Source organism: Octopus sinensis, linkage group LG8 (assembly GCF_006345805.1).
Source record: "Octopus sinensis linkage group LG8, ASM634580v1, whole genome shotgun sequence".
In the NCBI taxonomy this organism is placed as follows: domain Eukaryota; kingdom Metazoa; phylum Mollusca; class Cephalopoda; order Octopoda; family Octopodidae; genus Octopus; species Octopus sinensis.
This window is the reverse complement of record NC_043004.1, coordinates 77,745,949-77,763,618: the sequence shown is the minus strand read 5'-3', so window position 1 is coordinate 77,763,618 and position 17,670 is coordinate 77,745,949. Positions and strand designations below refer to the sequence as shown.

The 17,670-nt window shown below is 35.1% G+C and overlaps 1 protein-coding gene across 8 annotated transcripts in view; it reads left to right on the top strand.

Annotated features, from left to right (window-relative positions):
* Nucleotides 1-10,193: 10,193 nt before the first annotated feature.
* Nucleotides 10,194-17,670, top strand: part of LOC115215023 (protein AF-10) — a 67,522-nt gene continuing 60,045 nt past the window's right edge. For 4 of the 8 annotated variants that reach the window (XM_029784145.2, XM_029784146.2, XM_036505494.1 and 1 more), the window contains exons 1-2: nucleotides 10,194-10,448; nucleotides 10,662-10,741. In XM_029784145.2, the coding sequence (XP_029640005.1) occupies nucleotides 10,340-10,448; nucleotides 10,662-10,741 (189 nt within the window). In that variant the 5' untranslated portion in view covers nucleotides 10,194-10,339. The remainder of the gene's footprint in view (nucleotides 10,449-10,661; nucleotides 10,742-17,670) is intronic. The other 4 variants (XM_029784150.2, XM_029784149.2, XM_029784148.2 and 1 more) reach the window with 2 other exon arrangements.

The following is a 17,670-nucleotide window of genomic DNA, read 5'->3' as shown; positions in this document are numbered from 1 at the left end:
AAGAAATTTTAGGCGCGAAACCAAGCAATTCTTAAACAACTCTGGAGCCTCTTTTTTCACATATAAGAGACAGCAAACCCAACATAAAGTCAGATAAGAGAAAAAAATCTATCAGAAAGGAACTCTATCTCTCTTAAAAAAATATCTTTTGATAAGCATAACAAATGCGCAACCGGTAAAAAGAACTTTCACCTAATTAAATACACTCTCCCTTACTTAAATTATTTTGTCAGCATTTTCTTCATTTCCTTTATATATATATATATATATATATATATATATACATACATACATGTGGAGGCGCAATGGCCCAGTGGTTAGGGCAGCAGACTCGCGGTCATAGGATCACGGTTTCGATTCCTAGACTAGGCATTGTGAGTGTTTATTGAGCGAAAACACCTAAAGCTCCATGAGGTTCCGGCAGGGGGTGGTGGCAATCCCTGCTGTACTCTTTCGCCGCAACTTTCTCTCACTCTTTCTTCAGTCGGCCTGCTCACTTAGCCAGCATGGTGGCGTCATTTAAAGGCTAAAACAATGCGAAACGCATTGTGACCATCAATGTGTAGCAACATTGAGAGAGAGAGATACATTGAGAGAGAGAGAGAGAGAGATACATACATATAACTATATATATATATATACATATACATACACATGCATACATACAAACCTATACAATCATCACATACACAAATGTGTACTGATATCTCTCCATAAGATCTAACATACATGAAAAATAACATAAAATAATAATTGAAAACTACCACATACATGTACACAAATATACATACATAAATATATATACACATATCCATCTACACATATACAAATCCACTAGTGTACTCAAGTGGGTTTGTACATTCTCACACACTTTATACATAAATATATGGATATATCTACAAACAAGTACAAGTACATAAAGAATATACAAAATTGTACACACAAATAAACACTTATATATATATATAAACATATTCACATACATATACATATATTATACACATATACATACATATACAAATAACGATATGCCCATAACCCATTACAATTTCTTTACTCCTAAGTAAAAGTGCTCTTTATAACTTGTTGCATTTATTTCAAAGGGTATTTTATAATAAGTACTATTTATATCTGGAGAAAGTACACCCAATTTTATGAAGACATGAAACATTATGTTCCTTAAAATTGTTAATAATTGGTAGATTAGTCCTAATTATAAAGAAAATCTCATTAATGCATAATGAGCATTTTCTATTTTTATAATTATACGCTGGTGCAGATATAAGTATTTTCCATTGTAAATTATAATTTTTTCTTTTATCCTTAAGTTCCCATATATATGTACTTAACCCTTACTCCTATTTCTATTTTTAAAAGTATATCTGTGATAATTAAGTCTCTGTTTCAAATTATTCTTAGTAGCCCCAATATTGACTCTCTTATCATATTATGTACTTATATATTGATATACTACCTCTTTCCTCATGCATCATTCTTAAATACACAATTTTTTCTAATCCTCCAATTGCACCTATTAATTTGTTGTAGATGCTTTACTTTATTATGATTAATTGTTACTGCATTATTATCATTATTTTTATTATTAATATTATTATCATTATTACTTACTATTCCCATATCCACCTGCAGATTATTATTGATATTATTGTTCTTATTTCTGTTATTATTATTATTACCTATAGTGTTATCATTACTAATTCTATTAATATTATCCATGTTAATAATACTCGTTATAGTATTTCTATTACTATTATTGTCATTTCGATTAATATTATTAATATTGTTATTATTATTATATCTTATGGTATTGTAAGACACGTTTGTGTTACCTAAATTATTTTTTCTATTTAGATAGAAATAATCAAGTTTTTTATTATTAATTGAGGATATGATGGTGGCCAGATTATGAGTTAGACTATATCCTATTCTTATAGTTTTATTATTAATTATCTCCCAATGTTTGTTCTTTCCTTTTCCAAAATGCTTGTTTATTAAATTGAAAATATTTTTTACTATGTTATTTTTTATTTGCATAGCATAAGGAATTATTAACCACAGTGTATCTATTACATTATTTTGATTATAAGGTTTTTCTATATTATTTATAATTTCCCTATTCTTATTATTTCTTCTATAATTAATAGAATTTTTATTATTATGATTTTGACTAAGTGCTTTATTGTAGTTATTGTTATTATAATAATTCTTATTAACTTTATTATTTCTATTATTATTATTAATGTTATTATTATTATTATTATTATTATTTAATATATGATCTCTAATCTCATTTATACTATTACTAGTATTATTTTTATTCATATTTATATTATTTTTGTGATTATTCTTTTTATTTGGATTATTGTTATGCATGTCTAACCGGTGCTTATTAGTAGTTGTTAATTTATTCCTAGTATTAAGGTATATTTGGGATATATTTCATTTTACCACTATATCCTGCTCTATGTAATGCGGAGTTATACTTTTCACTATGTCTATTAAATATCTCTTCATTCGAGGAAAGGTTAGAAATCCTTTTACTTATGTTTAGTAGTAGTGCTTTTTTAATTTGTGGAGGGTGATTATTAGAGTTATTCATATATCTTAAATTGGAATTTTGTTTCACATAAGGTTCATGGATCCAGTATTAAGGTTACAATTGACATCGAGATAATTAATAGAATAATTTTCATTTTCTATAGTAATGGATAGGCCGAAACTCTTAAAGAATTTATGTAATCGTTTCTTGAGTATTTCTAGTCTTCTATTCGAAAGGTTCCTAACTAAAAATAAAGCGCCGTCTCTATAGAGGCTGCCATTCAATTCAGGGAATTCTCTACTTAAATTATCTAATAAATAAATTCCTACTAAATCCATCGTTTCCGCTGAATCTGGCAAACCCATTGTAATGTCAAATAAGTCAGGCGTATCCTTTCTAGCCCATAATTTATTATCAAATTCTATAACTGATTTTCTTGCTATCAAAATTACCTTAATTTCCTTCATGCTAATATTAGTATATTTTTTTGCAAAAATTAAAGCTTTGTTAAGTATTATTGGGTTAATTGATGAATAATAATTTTGGATATCAAATTGGATTAATTTATGGTTAATACTGGAAAACCATTCCAATGCACCTTGTGTGTTCTTCCATAAATTAAGCTTAATTTTATTTCTAATAATAGGTATATATTTATCCAGAATTAATTTACTTAATTTGCCTATTCAAGTCTACATGTACAGCTCTTTTTTCATTGTTCCACTCCTTGTACATTTTGTAATAAGTTGGGAAGAAACTGCTAGAGCAGTGATTCAAGGCTTCACCTCTAGGTAACTGTCAGGTACCATGACCGAACCATAATAGTTTCATGTACTGCCAGTTGGTTGATGTATAGATCCACTGTAATTGATTTACCAGGTCTCATGAAGCGATGGACCACCGAACAGACACCTTTAGCTTTTTTTTGGTGAATATTCTTTTTTCGATTGTGTTTTGGCACTTTGTCTCTATCCAACCACCATGCAGAATGCTTGCTATTGTTGAAAAGAATCCATTTTTTATCACATGTAACAATACGATGCAAAAATGGTTCACCTTTATGCCATGACAGCAAGTTTCAAGAAGACATGTCATTTGATGCTCATTGAGTTCCTGTGTTACCTACTTGTCCAGCTTCTTTACCTTGCCGATTTGTTTCAGATTGTCCAATACATACCTTGCTGCTAACTCACGCGTAGTTTGAGATGTATCCACTTCCACTACAATTTCCAGCTCATCATTATCCACCTTGGTCTCAGGTCTATGAAACCGTCATGTAATTCAATCTTTTTCTTAAAAGAACCACTTTTGGCAGTTACATTCTTTGCAGAATGTCGAAGCAGCTGATTGACATGTGTTGCCATTCTTGTCAACCAGGAGAAGGCCAAGACAAATGGCTCAGACAGATCATCATCATCATCATCGTCGTTTAACGTCCGTTCTCCATGCTAGCATGGGTTGGACGGTTCGACCAGGGTTCTGGGAAGCCAGAAGGCTGCACCAGGCTCCAGTCTAATCTGGCAATGTTTCTACAGCTGGATGCCCTTCCTAACGCCAACCACTCCGTGAGTGTAGTGGGTGCTTTTTACGTGCCACCTGCACAGGTGCCAGGCGGGGCTGGCAACGGCCACAGTCAGATTGGTGTATTTTATGTGCCACCGGCACGGAAGCCAGTCGAGGCGGTGCTGGCATCGGCCACGAGTCGGATAGTGCTTTTTACGTACCACCAGACCAGGGATCCTGGCTGGTTCAATTCGATTTCGATTTCGCTTGCCCCAACATGTCTTCACAAGCAAAGGGGGTTGGCATGGGTGCCTGTCGTACGGTCGCATTGGAGTATTTTACGTGCCACGGCCACGAGTCGGATAGTGCTTTTTACGTACCACCAGACCAGGGATCCTGGCTGGTTCAATTCGATTTCGATTTCGCTTGCCCCAACATGTCTTCACAAGCAAAGGGGGTTGGCATGGGTGCCTGTCGTACGGTCGCATTGGAGTATTTTACGTGCCACGGCCACGAGTCGGATAGTGCTTTTTACGTACCACCAGGCCAGGGATCCTGGCTGGTTCAATTCGGTTTCGATTTCGATTTCGCTTGCCCCAACATGTCTTCGCAAGCATGGGGGGTTGGCATGGGTGTCTGTTGTCGGATGAGGTTCTATATCGACTTCGCTTGCCTCAACCGGTCTTTGTGTCCAAGGGAGGAAAGGCATTCATAAGTGGGCTGGGCTCACTTGTCCTGCCTGGTCTTCTCACGTACAGAATATTTCCAAAGGTCTCGGTCTCTGGTCATTTCCTCAGTGAGGCCTAAAGTTCGAAGGTCGTGCTTCACCACCTCGTCCCAGGTTTTCCTGGGTCAACCTCTTCCACGGGTTCCCTCAACTGCTAGGGATTGGCACTTTCTCACACACCTATCTTCATCCATTCTCGCCACATGACCATACCAGCGCAATCGTCTCTCTTGCACACCACAACTGATGCTTCTTAGGTACAACATTTCTCTCAAGGTGCTAACGCTCTGTCGAGTATGTACACTGACATTACACATCCATCGGAGCATACTGGCTTCATTCCTCACGAGCTTACGCATGTCCTCAGCAGTCACGGCCCATGTTTCGCTGCCATGTAGCATGGCTGTTCGTACACACGCATCATACAGTCTGCCTTTTACTCTGAGCGAGAGGCCTTTAGTCACCAGCAGAGGTAAGAGCTCCCTAAACTTTGCCCAGGCTATTCTTATTCTAGCAGTTACACTTTCAGCGCACCCACCCCCACTACTGACTTGGTCACCTGACTCAGACAAATGACTAAGTATCTTCGTTGTTACGAAGATAGTGCAATTGATTCCACATATGTTAGGCACACAGCATGTTACCATACCAATAGCTTTTTGTAATCTCAGAGCAGTATCTCTCTCCTAATTAGTAATTATTGCTGTTGCTAATTATAAATGGTCAACTAAGTTTATTTTTATGTGCGACAATAAATATCAGGTCATTAAGAATGGAAAATCTGATTTTTTTATTCACTAAGTTTGACGATTGGTAACTCTAATGTTTTATCCTGACAATTCTTTGTTTTACAACATTGGTAGACCTGAGACAAAGGTGGATAATGATGAGCTGCAAACTGTAGTGGAAGTGGATACATCTGAAACTACGCGTGAGTTAGCAGCAAGGTATGTATTGGACAATCTGAAACAAATTGGCAAGGTAAAGAAGCTGGACAAGTAGGTAACACAGGAACTCAAAGAGCATCAAATGACATGTCTTCTTGAAACTTACTGTTTTTTACTGTCATGGCATAAAGGTGAACCATTTTTGCATCGTATTGTTACATGTGATGAAAAATTGATTTTTTCAACAATAGCAAGCATTTTGCATGGTGGTTGGATAGAGACAAAGTGCCAAAACACAATCAGAAAAAGAATATTCACCAAAAAAAGCTAACGGTGTCTGTTCGGTGGTCCATCGCTGGTGTCATCCATTACAGCTTCATGAGACCTGGTAAATAAATTACAGTGGATGTATACATCAACCACCCGAGATTGGTCAACAGAGACAGGCTAATTCTCTTGCAAGACAATGCTCGACTACATGTTGCACAAAGAACGCTACTCAAGTTGCGGGAACTGAACTTGGATGTACTCTATCATCTACTATATTCATCAGACCTTGCACCAGCTAACTATCACGTTTTCTATGCATTAGACAACTTTTTGCAAGGAAAAACTTGAAATCTGAAGAAGATGCAAAACAGCCTTTCATGATTTCATCACCTCTTGCTCTCCAGAATTTTTTGCTGCTGGCATAAATAAGCTACCGATAAAATGGCAAAATTGTGTTGATAATTTAGGTGCATACTTTAATTAACTGCATTGCTTTTTGTTGAGATAAAGTAAAATAAACTTTCAGTTCAAAATCAGACATTTCATTCTTAATGACCTTATATTTCTGTTAAAAGACGAAAAATACATATAAAAGATAAAATTATCGAGAAAAATCTCTCATAACTACCTCATCAAGGAAACAAAGAAAAAGAAAAGGGTGGAAGGAAAGTAAGCAGTAGAAGATAGGGAGGCGGAAGTAACGAGTTGTACACTCCAGAACAAATTGGCATGTGTAGCTGCGCCTCGTGGCCATGATTGCAAAGGTGTTGTCGTGGAGAATGTTCAGTGACACTTGCTGCAACAGCCACTCCATCTCACACTGCTCATTTCTCAGATGGGCCGCAGTTATCCCGATTTTTCAAAGGAAATCAGCAGTGCGAGGTCCGAGAACACGTGAGGTCTCGACAGCGACCGCCATGAACTAATAGTGACCAGTCATGCTCCTGTATTTGCTTATCTTTCTCACCTTGGTGTTACAGGTGGCAAGCAGCCTGAGTTTACAGCCAATGCAGCAAGGTTGGAGCCAGAGAATGTGTCACAGATTAGGGATCAGCCATTGGGGATCTTACTAACCATGCGTTCAAGACTTACTGGTTCCTGTTATGATGGGAAACCAGCCGTGTTGAGGCCCCGTCTAATTATGTCATTTAGATCGGTATGTCGGTGGGAACGGCCTGCGCGTGAATTTTTTTTTCCCACAAAATTCCGAACCCCAGTAATGAACTCATTTGTATACAGCCAATCAGAGTTCACCTTGAAAATCCACACACTGTGCAATGCTACAGTACAGCCAGTCCGGCACAGAATGGTGTATGCCACTTTGTGAGTACAGCATAGCAGGTCTCACCTAAGCACCACATTCCTCCTCCACCATCCTCATAGGTCAATTGAGCACCATCTCTATAGAGCGCTAACATGAGCTACCTATGCTCAGACTGAGATTAGTGATACTGCATGTACCCATTGAAATATGCAAGGAGGACGCAATATGACACAACGCCATATTCATTATGATGTTTCCAGATCAACACCAACATTTTGAATTACGAATATACAAAATCAGTCAAAAAATTAGGAAACTACACTCATTTACATTTTCTAGTAAATTATCAAATTGTCAACACTTATGGCATCCGTTCACTTTAAACACTAAATTTCACATTTGTCATCCTTGATAAGGCGTTTAGAACAGATTTTGCTATAACGCACATTTTCCACTGAACTCAACTAGAGTATTTTCGTGATTAGGTGGACACTAGTTTGATAGTTCAGCTCTGATGGGCTGTATACAAATGAGTTCATGATGAGTCAGGAACTCTTGTGGGAAAAAAAAATTGCGGCCCGCACTATGGCTGCAGGTTAAATTCAGCGACTATCTCTCCACAACGGAATTTGTGCAGATCACACTCATAAAGACCGAGGCGCTGGACCACTCTGACATGGGTGTACTCATTATCAAGAATACCAGTTGACGAGAAAGACACCAAATTGAGTCACGATTTGCTACTTGACTGTGAAGTGAAACAAAGGTAGGTAAAGCAGTGCTAGTCTAAGGATGTCTTAGTACGCCTGGAGACAGATTTACGCTGAATGCTCACAGGTGTTGTTCAGTTACTTTTCAATGCAAATAAGAAAAGTATTTTCATTCACCAATTCAATCATAGAATAGCAAACTCCATAATAACAATATCCCTCGGGACATATACATGAAAATATAAACAATACGGGTTTAGTGTGGTCATCTTTGTCTTCACACGCAACCTACCTAATATTGTAAACTACCAACAAAGAGTATATGACTAACCACCATACAAAACTTTGTCTGGAAGCAGGTGAGAGTTGGCAACAGGTAGGGCATCCGTCTACAAAATCTGCATCAGCCAATTCCACCTGACCCATGCAAGTATGGAAAATTGGATGTAAAATGATGACAATAATTACTTAGCTCTGTTTTATATGGCATTAAATTTATGAGATATATATTTCCACTTGGATATGAATTAATAATATTCTCAGAAGAGCATGTAATGATGTCCACAGCAATGTGAACTGAGGATTGTTGAATGAAGTGTATTGTCTAAATACATAATGAAACGGCTGTGAAATGGACTGGAAGGTTGTAAGTTGATTATCCAATATTATATCTTTGCAACTGTTTGTTTCTACTTAGTAGGAACTAGACAAAAACGATTTTGTGGTTTAATTAGAACAGGTGTTTCATAACCGTGCAGTTCTTACGAAAATGGTGAGAACAGCTTTATAGTATACTTGTCACACCAAGGATGTGTGGAGAAAATTTCCATTTGTTGAGTCTTTTATTTGTTTTTTTTTTTTTGATGGAATGATAGTTAAAAGTGTAAGGTTTTACTTCAGCACATTGAAAACATGGTAAGGAAGGATACAAAATGAAGAGCTTCGCAGCTTACATTAAAAATACGTCCCATAAAAAGATTTGAAATATTGCAATGGATCTCTCTAGGAATTAGAACCTAAAGTTCTAAGAAATGGGTGGTTCTGCATGAAAGTAAGTAGTGTGGCCCTATATCGTGTGGGATAAAATGCATCGTTGAAACGTTCCTACCATTTCTAAAGGTTCCCATGATGTAAATGAAATAAATTGCTTTTACCCAGAAACAAAACTAAGTTAAAATCAGCCCACAAGGAACTTGCCTAGTTGTAAATATTAACTTTTGATATAATATTCACATCGATATAAAGTCATATAATTGTATTCATCCCGGAGGGATGTAAGGCAGACAGCTCTAGCAGTATTCGAACTTAGAACGTAGGTGGAAACTAGACACCAACAGGCATTTTATCCAGTGCTTACCTTTCAGCCAACCCAGTAACTTACATATGAGTAAACATTTCGGATTCAATGAAAAACACTGAATTTTGTCAACATCTTCCTCATAAATAAACACTAATCGCATATAGAAATTTTTAATAAAATTGAAATGCTGCAATGACGTTATGAGTTCATTATCTTTTGAACTCAATAGCTAATACAGCTTATTTAAATAATTCCGCCTTAAAATAAAGGCTACATTTCATTTTATAATCACCTTCGTAGTCAATTGATATTGATTTATGACGAAAGTATAACATCTGAGGTTTACAGAAATGAAGAAAATGTGGGGGGTGGGGGTGGAAGGAGGGGGTGAGTCGTTCATGCCTTTCACGAGAATGGTTAAGTGAAATAAAATAATTAGGAACTGAAATAGGGTCGCATTCACCCGGCGGTTTACCTTCCGATGTTCAGTCTACCGCCAATTATATACAAACGTTTCTTCAGCTTTTTCTTAGCACCACGGCCTAAGCCAAACTAGTGTACTATCCCCCCCCCCCAATTAAAAATAAACGAGGAAAATGACATTTTTAAGTAATTAGACAAAGACTGAATAATATGACTATCTTCGTTAGAGTGATAGTTGACCTTTAAAACATGAGACAACGATACTTTAATGTAAATAAATCGAGTAAAGGAAGCACAGTTTGTTCATTACAAACTGTCTAATTAGCGCCATATTTCAGTGATTGCTATCACGGATAAACCTTGTCTTCTTCAAGGCCCAGCCTTTTCATTATATTACTAACTCGATAAAATGCTACCTTAGATTGAATCTGAGCCGAAATACAATTTGCTTATTTTAGTAGAATGCTTTCTTTTGCTGTGAATAAAGAATGAGAGAAGCGTATCATTCACAACATATCCCAGCATGCCCGGCCGCGTCGCCGTGCGCATGTGCAACGACCTTGGCCCGGTCAAGTTGTCGTCGTCGTAGAAAGCTAGCTGGCAACTTGGTTGATGGTGCCAGCAAAACACACGATCAAGCATGGCTTAGACCACTGCTTTAGTTGTGACTTTCTTTATCGTTGAACAATTCCAGAATGAAGGAGATGGTTGGTGGCTGCTGTGTTTGTTCTGACGAGAGAGGTTGGGCGGAGAATCCCCTGGTTTATTGTGATGGTCACGGGTGTAATGTCGCCGTACATCAGGGTAGGTTTTTGTGTGTGAATGCATGAATGGAATATATAAATATAATGTTTGTAATATATACACATATATATATATATTATATTATATTTCTTTAAGTACATCAATATTGATTTAATAAATGAATTTATTTATTTATTTAATAGGCAGATTTCGTTATTGATTTGGAGAAGTTAATAAAGTGTTTCTCAGAGTGTTTTTCTTTTCTCTCGACAGCGTGTTATGGAATTGTGCAGGTGCCGACAGGTCCGTGGTTCTGTAGGAAATGCGAGTCTCAGGAGAGAGCAGCACGAGTGGTAAGGCGGCCATTTTGAACTTGCTTAACGTTTCTGCACGGCGCCCCACACGTGGTGTTTTGGTGAGGGTGGGACGAATAGCTCCACTGCACAACCCCGTCCCTTCTCAGCTCTCCTCCAAGCTGAAATCTGATGCTTTCACTGACAACCGCCTTGCCTCCACTGACACACAAACACACACACACAAACACAAACACACAGACACACAAACACACACTTGCCCTCACCCAATAATAATATACGTATATTATTGTAATCATGTATTGTTTAGTTGTGTCTATACGTATGTATTTGTTTGTTTTGTTTGGAGGTGTGTGCACTTAATATACTGTGGGTAGGTGTGTGCACCTATATATTATATATACCGTATGTATATTTACATACTGTGTGCGTAAAAGTGAATTTGTACGTTTGTGTATACATAATACCTACAATTTTTTTTGTTCATTTATCTTGCTTGTGATTGAGAACTCGACCCTGATCAGAACCCATTTAAGATAATTATTATTAAATAATAATAATATATATATATATAAATATATATATATGTGTGTGTGTGTGTTCTGTAGCTATGTGAATAATTTTGAAACGTTTTGTCAAGGGTCAATTTTGAACCGTTGGAAGGGTGTGGCAATATCTACTCCACTTTAATCCGAGTCGGACTTAAATCACCTTTCCTGCTCTACTAATGCCATTTTATGCGCGTACGATATTCATAGTTTCTTTATATGCATAAATATACATCCACGCACGCAATCACACACACTGATGTATACGTTACGTACGTGTGTATATATATATATATATATATATATATACATTCACACAGATGTATACGTTACGTACGTGTATATATATATATATACATTCACACAGATGTATACGTTACGTACGTGTGTGTGTGTATATATATATATATATATATATATGTATATATATACACATTGACACACAGATGCATACGTTACGTACGTGTATATATATATATATCGTAATTATTTCAGTAAAATAAAGTAAATGTAATTTTGAGTAGAGTTGTGATAATGCAGGAAAGCTTTTAATGTTATGGAAGCCAGTATTACTCGTTCTTCCTTCTCTTTATTATACACATCTTCCAGCTTTAAACCTTAAAATGTCTTCTGTCATTGATGGTTGAATGCTTGGCTAGCAGCGGACGTGCCACTATCTCCGCCAGATGCTTCTTCCATTTGCCACTTCTCTTCTCTTCTTCCTCCACATCATTACCTTTCATTCGGTTACATCGTTTACTTACGCAAGTCACCATCAACGTTTCTACATTTTCCTTGTGGAGATAACGATTTCGGTGAGGATCTAGACTCCTTTGTGCAAATTTTCGTCAGTTTAAAACCCTCGAATCAACCCTAAACCCACCGTAAACTTTTCCGTCTAATATAGATAGAATACGAGACGGAATGAAGTTAGCTTTCGCTCCTTTTGTTGTCATCTTCATCAGCCAAAACATGGCACCTTGTGTAGGGAAGAAAAACAAAAATAAATAATATTTAAACACGGTCGTCGTTGTTTACATTCAATAGTTGGAACCTAGATGATGTAGCGACTGCTTTTTATATTAATGTTGTTGTTTTACGGTTTTTTAATTTTTTTCCGTTTGGCGGAAATATTTCCCAACCAGATTTCTTTTTTTCTAAGGTTGCTGTGTTTGCCGTTGGTCAGCTTGTTATGGTTGTCGGTAGGAGAGCTGACATAACGACTACTAATTTCCTCAGTAAACTATCGCTGAGCGTGTGTGTGTGCGTGTATATATATATATATATATATGTGTGTGCGTGTATATATATATATAATATATATATATATATATATATATATATATTGTGTATATATTATATTATATATTGTATATATAATATATATATTGTGTATATATATATATATATTGTATGTATATTATATATATTGTGTATAATATATATATATTGTGTATATATTATATATAGTATGTATATTATATATATTGTATGTATATATATATATATTGTATGTATATATTATATATATATTGTATATATATTATATATATATATATATATTGTATGTATTTATATATATATATTGTATGTATATTATATATATATATTGTATGTATATTATATATATATATTGTATGTATATTATATATATATATATTGTATGTATTATATATATATTGTATGTATATTATATATATATATTGTATGTATATTATATATATATATGTATGTATATTATTATATATATTGTATATATATTATATATATATATATGTATGTATATATATATTATATTATATATATATATATATTGTATGTATATATATATATATAATATATATATTGTATGTATATTATATATATATATATATATATATGTATGTATATTGTATATATATTAATATATATATATATTGTATGTATATTATATATATATATTGTATATATATATATTATATATATATATTGTATGTATATATATATTGTATGTATATTATATATATATATTGTATATATATAATATATATATTGTATGTATATTGTATATATATTATATATATATATATATATTGTATGTATATTATATATATATATTGTATGTATATTATATATATATATTGTATGTATATTGTATATATATTATATATATATATAATATTGTATGTATATGTATATATATTATAATATATATATATTGTATGTATATTGTATATATATTATATGTATGTATATTATATATATATATATTGTATGTATATTATATATATATTGTATGTATTATATATATATATATTGTATGTATATTATATATATATATATAATATATATATATATTGTATATATATATTATATATATATTGTTTGTATATTATATATATATATATATATATATTGTATGTATATTATATATATATATATATATTGTATGTATATTATATATATATGAAGATGGATTTCTCTACATTATCTTGATATCCGTCTGTAATCTATTTATTTATCAAATGTGTAATAGTTATAGCGTTGTTGTTAAACCGTTTGTAGTAGCTCTGCTTTACTAGCTCGTATAATAATAATAATAATAATGATAGTATAGTAGTAGTAGCACCAATGGATAGGGACTGAAGCAAGTGTCCTCCCATCTCTCGAAACAGCATACATTTTTATTAAACACTTCTTGTCTTTGCTTTTAACTGATCGTTCAAAAAATATGTGCAGAGTAATCCTAGTGCTTTTTTACTGTGCAAAATGAGGAAGTAACTGCGGCTTGGTTGGCAGCCTTAAGCAAAAGAATGTGAGCGCTATTTACTATTCAATGATCATCTAAGCCATGCCTGCTTTTTAAGATTCTTTATTATCACCACTTCGTCTGTCTCGGTGAAAGTATTTCCCTTAAGGCATTTGAAAATATTATAAAAATACGTTTTAAATCTCAGTTACTGAGGCTTTAGAATGCTTTTTACGTCATATAATCTGTTAAAGCTTTTGAATTCTGAAACTTATTTCGGTAATGAGGTCTTCGGTTAGAAAAAGGAGAGAGAGGATCTCCTGCCGTTATTGAACTCGGTAAATGGAAGGGTGAACCTAAATACCAGAATATATTCTCATTCGGTGTGCCACCGATCTTGCCATCCAACTTCCGTAATTATTTCAATAATGTAAACAGGATTTCATATTTACGTATTTGAATTTTCGCTCATAAATTATATCTTTAAAAAGTATTTCAGTGTGTTAACTTTTATCAATTATATAACAAAGAAATGAATATGGTATTTTAAAATATACCAGTTTCATTGAACTCTGTTTTGTATAACGATAAAATTAAATATAAAAGATGGGCTAAAAATGCTTGTCAACCAGTTAAATTGACCCAGAATTCTTTTTGCTATTGGTAACCAAAGTTGAAAAACAATTGCTCTGCTGATCATTTTACCGTCAGCTGAAATGTTCTTACAATGTTTGTGCAGTGTTGAATAACTAGTATCAATACCAAGGAGATAACCAGTCTAGGACCACATTCCACGTAGTACCATTTAGTGATTGCTCACATAGGTGCATTATGGCAATCAAGGCCTGTTTTCGCCTGTCAGTCTATACTGTTATTTTGAATGACAAAGGAATTCTTTTTTTCTGCTCAAAAGTAGACTATATGAAGCATGTATAAAGAGTGATACAGCTTAATAGTGAGATATGAGTATTAAGTGTAAAAAAGGAGCAGTTAAATGACACATTAAATCTTCCTGTATGCAACTAAGTATTTTCGGAAAGTTACTATAGAATACAGCTAATGTAGATACAATGATATTTAGGTTTGTGTTGAGTTGTGGAGCCACAGATGTAATATTCTGGAGATATATTTATAAAGAAAATAGTCTATACATTTGTTGATCTGAAGAAAGACTTTCACTCTATAGTTAAGTGGATTCTAGGAAAACTAAATCTAAGAGCCCATTAGTGTATGTATGTATATCTTTTATTGGTTTCAGCCAGAAGCTGAAGCCCTGCTGGGGCACAATCTTTCAGTGTGATTTTTTTTTCTGTGTTGTTTCTGGTGAAGAAGCAAATTGAACAGAACTGTTCTTTGTGATTCCTGCCGCAATGTGGTACCTTTGAAGACTTCCACATCTACACCTCAAATTTCTGAGGTTGTATGGCAGAATGTCGAATAGTTATGGACCATTGAAACTCTAGCTGATACAGTACTGGGCCCTTATTCTAGATAGAGAAGATGGGATCTTTGGTGTTCTGCAGTGCTGTCCTGTTGTAGGTTAGTATAGCTATCAATTCCAAAGTTGGGAGCTAGATCTTCCACGATCTTCCATATGTACATCATTGCATATTTTGTGTGCCTTCTCTCTAATAGAAGAGCGTCAGTTCCTTTAAATTCTAGTAGCTCATCTGTTGAACTGAGTCAATTTTCTTTGTGTATTGGCTCCAGATTGCTTTGAGTTCCACCATCGGTTTGACACTCTGTGGTAACCACAGTTAGCAGTAATCCAGACAACTGAGAATGAAAGTTCTCCATAGAAGTATCATAGTCTCCTTCCTCATCATCATCGTTTAACGTCCGTTTTCCATGCTAGCATGGGTCGGATGGTTCGACCGGGGTCTGGGAAGCCAGGAAGCTGCACCAGGCTCCAGTCTGATCTGGCAGTGTTTCTACAGCTGGATGCCCTTCCTAACGCCAACCACTCCATGAGTGTAGTGGGTGCTTTTTATGTGCCACCGGCACAGAAGCCAGTCAAGGTGGTGCTGGCATCAGCCACGCTCGGATGGTGCCTTTTACGCGCCACCAGCACAGGTATCACAACTACAATTTCCATTTGATATTTATTTTGATGTTGATGTACTTGACTCAATAAGGTCTCCTCAAGCACAGCAGATCATGTGCCACCGGCACAGAAGCCAGTCAAGGCTGCGCTGGCATTAATCACATTTGGATGGTGCTTTTTATGTGCTGCCGGGTCTTCCTGGATCTGAATAATCTTAGAATCAATCCAGATACCCACCTGCATGGTGTTACCATCTTGGTAATATGCATATTGGAATGTTGCATCATTACTCATTTGGATTCCCAGGTCAGACATCAACTTTGACTCTGGGATTACACTACCTCCTGGTCTTGTGTATTCTGATTGTTTGTTTGTGGGCTGATAGTGGAGTGCTTGAAACTTCTCAGCATTTAACTGCATGTTATTTTCCATTAACCCACTTGCATATTGTATTCAAGTATTTCTGCTAGTTTGGTCACTTGTGATACTTTCGTATCATCAGTATACCTGGTGATAGTGGCTGAGGTCATGTTTTAGAGAGCCAACACAAACAGTAGTAGTCCCAGTACAGTTCCCTGAGGGACTCCGCTGAGAATTGACCTCTTAGAGAAAGCATTGTTGGTTGCAACTGTCTGGTTTCTGCCTTTTAAAAAGTGATGCAGCCACTCTCCTTATTCTCCAGTGATATGAAGCTCACACTGTAATATATCGTCCTATGATCAGCTTTGGTGAAGGCAATAGCGAAATTGAGATATATCGCATCCACATTTCTGTGGTCGAGCTCTTGTTTCAATATCCAGTCATAATGTTGTAGTAGATGTATGAGGCTGCTCCTCCCAGGACAGAAGCTATGCTGTGTGTTTGTGAGCAAGTTACTTTCTTTGAGGAATGTGCTCGGCCTTCTTCTGACAATGTGTTCCATGACTGCTAACATGTGAAATCAGAGAGATAGGCCTGTAATTTTTAGCATGTGCTTTCTTTCCTTCTAAATGGATAGGACATATATTTTCTTTTAACATTTTGGGAAGTTTGCCACATGCAAGGAAACTTTGAAAAAGTATCTGCACACCTTGTGTGTCTATAAAAGAACAGCTAGAAATCCATCTGGGCCCATTACTGAGGTTAGGGTCATCTCATCAGTGGCCTATATTACATGTTCTTACAGTGTGTTGATGTAATTGATGGTTGCCTCTTTCCCATGTCGATCTGCAGAGTCAAAGAACTCATGAAGCTTACTTATTTGCATATTTCCCAGTGGAGATGTGAAGACACTTTGGAATTGTTTATTTAGTACTTCACTTAGTCACCTATTGTTCAAATGGAGTTTATTGAGGTAAATTTTCTGCATTTGGAGCCCTTCCTGTCACCAATCCTCACCTGTTTCCAAACACATTAATATTTCCCTGTGGGTAGACATATTTTGGCAGAATATTGGAAATGAATGGCAGCGACACTCATTTGCAACTATCATGTAATGTCAAGAAAAAGACACACTGACACACTCACACATACATATACATGTGTGAGTTTTTATTTCATCTTGTCTTCATGTGTATTAACTGATTGCAAACAAGGGATATCTTCGTAAATAATGACTTATTCATATGGTGTTGTTCGTGTCTAGTTCTTTGCATAACCCTGTCTTGAC